Source organism: Petaurus breviceps, unplaced genomic scaffold (genome assembly GCF_028583685.1).
Source record: "Petaurus breviceps papuanus isolate PSGF00001 unplaced genomic scaffold, PetGlider_PUasm1.0 101, whole genome shotgun sequence".
NCBI classification, from domain to species: domain Eukaryota; kingdom Metazoa; phylum Chordata; class Mammalia; order Diprotodontia; family Petauridae; genus Petaurus; species Petaurus breviceps.
In genome coordinates this window covers 17068-19242 of record NW_027185575.1, presented here as the reverse complement: position 1 = coordinate 19242, position 2175 = coordinate 17068, and the positions used below count along the sequence as shown (strand labels likewise).

The window sequence follows — 2175 nt, the reverse complement described above, 5'->3', positions numbered from 1 at the left end:
CTGGTGTGTCTGCCCGCCCCCCCCCCGCCCCCCCCTCCCCCCCCTCCCCGGCCTCCTCCGCTGGCAGCAAAGGGAACGGCCCTGTGTGTCCCCCCCTCCCCGGCCTTCTCTGCTTGTCCGCACCCCTCCGGCCCCCTCTGTCTCCGCCTCCCCGGCCTTCTCTGCTTGTCCGCACCCCTCTGGCCCCCTGTGCTCAGCCTCTCCCCCTCCCCCTCCATCTCTGAGCCACACCCCTCTCTCTGTCCCCCAGAACCTGGAGAAGCAGATGCGCCAGCTGGCTGTGATTCCCCCAATGCTGTACGATGCCGACCAGCAGCGTATCAAGTTCATCAACATGAACGGCCTCATGGCTGACCCCATGAAGGTGTACAAGGAGAGGCAGGTCATGAACATGTGGAGTGAGCAGGAGAAGGACACTTTCCGGGAGAAGTAAGTCCAGCCCCGGCCTGTCACGGCAGCTCGGGGGGCAGACTGAGGCAGACGGGAGAAGCAGCTAGGAGGTGTCCCAGGTGGGATTTGGATTCAGCTCTCCCTGCCTCCCAGGCATGGAGCTCTGACTGATTGGATATGGGGCGGGAGCTGTTGGGGGGTGACCTGGTGAGTCAGCATTTGGGGAAGTTTGTCTGGCAGCAAAGGGAAGGGGAATAGGGGCCATGCTGGTAATTTTATTGCACAGGGAACTCCCAGGCTGGGAAAGCCCCTCTCCCAGAGTAGGTCGGTGTCTTCTGTGCCGGGGACAGTCTCCGAGGGCCCCTGCAGGACGGATCGTTCCTTCCCTGTGGTCTCCTCTAGGAAGGTTGGGCTGCAGAGAGAGCATGGGTTTGGAGGCACAAGCCTAGATTCAAATTCTGACTCCTGTGTGACCTTGGCAAGTCCCTTCCCCATTCTCCATCCATAAAATGGTCTGGCATGGGACTGGGGAAGGAGCACTCAGCCTGGAGTCAGAACCTGTGTTCAGATCCTGGCTGGCTCTGCCGCTGTGTGACGTGGGACCCTCTGGGGACCTCAGTTTCCTCCTCTGTAAAATGATCTCCGAGGGTCCTGGGATCCTGAGCTGTGACTGCATGAGACGGTGGCTTTCTGTGCATCTGTATCCCCAGGCTTAATGCCGTGCCTGTCGCACAGTAGGGGCTTCATACGTGCTTGTGGGCTCACTCCCTGGGGAGCTTGCAGGGGAGCTGCTGAGTGCACTGCTCCTCGTGGGCTCCCCAGTCTTCATGTCTCATCTCTGACTCCAGGTTTGGGTCAGTTTGGTGGAGACATTGAATGCCGGGTAGAGCCAGAAGTGGACGGAAGAGTATGGAGACTTAGCTTCAGCCCAGTGTCTCGGGTGCGGGCTTGTTGGCAATCAGAGAGCCCATGTGCCAGCCCACGGGCGCTGCCAGCCAGTTTCTCCATAAGACTCTGGTGTTCTTCCCCCGGGACCTCCTGCCTCAATTGGTGGAAACCAGTGTCTGGCTTTGGTTGCCCCGTCTCTCGGTGGCTGACCACTGTCCCCTCCAGCCACCTTGTGTGATGGGCTCCCAGGGTCTTAGCAACTTGCTGAAACCAGAATTACAGTGGAGTGGGAGGGGACAGGAGCAGGGCCGAGGCATTCTTCGGGAGTGCCCTGGCTGAGGCCTCCCAGTAAGGGACTGGTGGGGAGAGGATGGTTTGTCTTCCGAGGAATATTTTGGTTTTATTTCTCCCTATATGCACACCTTCCCCATTCTCCTCAAAAAAACTCCCCGGGAATTTTCGGGGTTTTTTCCATCAGCCATTGTGCTTTTATGTCCAGTGTGATATCATAGCAAGTCAGCCAGCAAACATTTATTAAATCCCTACCCCATGCCAGATACTGTGCTAAGCCCTGGAGAGGCAAAGGAAGGCCAGAGGGAACTAAGGGGGAGACACCCCGGGAGCCAAAGGAGGGGTTCTGCTTTGGATGTACTCACTTAAGCTGTCCCTGGATGCCCAGTCCAGGCAGTGGTGGGAGTGGGGAGACCAGAGGTCACAAGGGAGGCCAGGGCTGGACCAGTGTGGAGGAAAATCGGGCCATGGGGGGAATGAGGTCACCCAGGAAACCGTGTAGAGAAGAGAATATGGCCTGGCCGGCCCACAGCGGGAGGGACCTGGCTGAGCGGCGGCAGAGGGTCTGCCGGGGAGGGGGCCTGCAGAGAGGAGGGTCTGCCGGGG

At 59.4% G+C, this 2175-nt stretch overlaps 1 protein-coding gene across 3 annotated transcripts in view; it reads left to right on the top strand.

The window, feature by feature from the left end:
- The window catches only part of LOC138157115 (nuclear receptor corepressor 2-like), a 219162-nt gene that overhangs the window by 207907 nt on the left and 9080 nt on the right, over window positions 1–2175 (top strand). For all 3 annotated transcript variants that reach the window (XM_069082791.1, XM_069082716.1, XM_069082639.1), the window contains exon 12: window positions 251–429. In XM_069082791.1, coding sequence (XP_068938892.1) covers window positions 251–429 — 179 coding nt within the window. The remainder of the gene's footprint in view (window positions 1–250; window positions 430–2175) is intronic.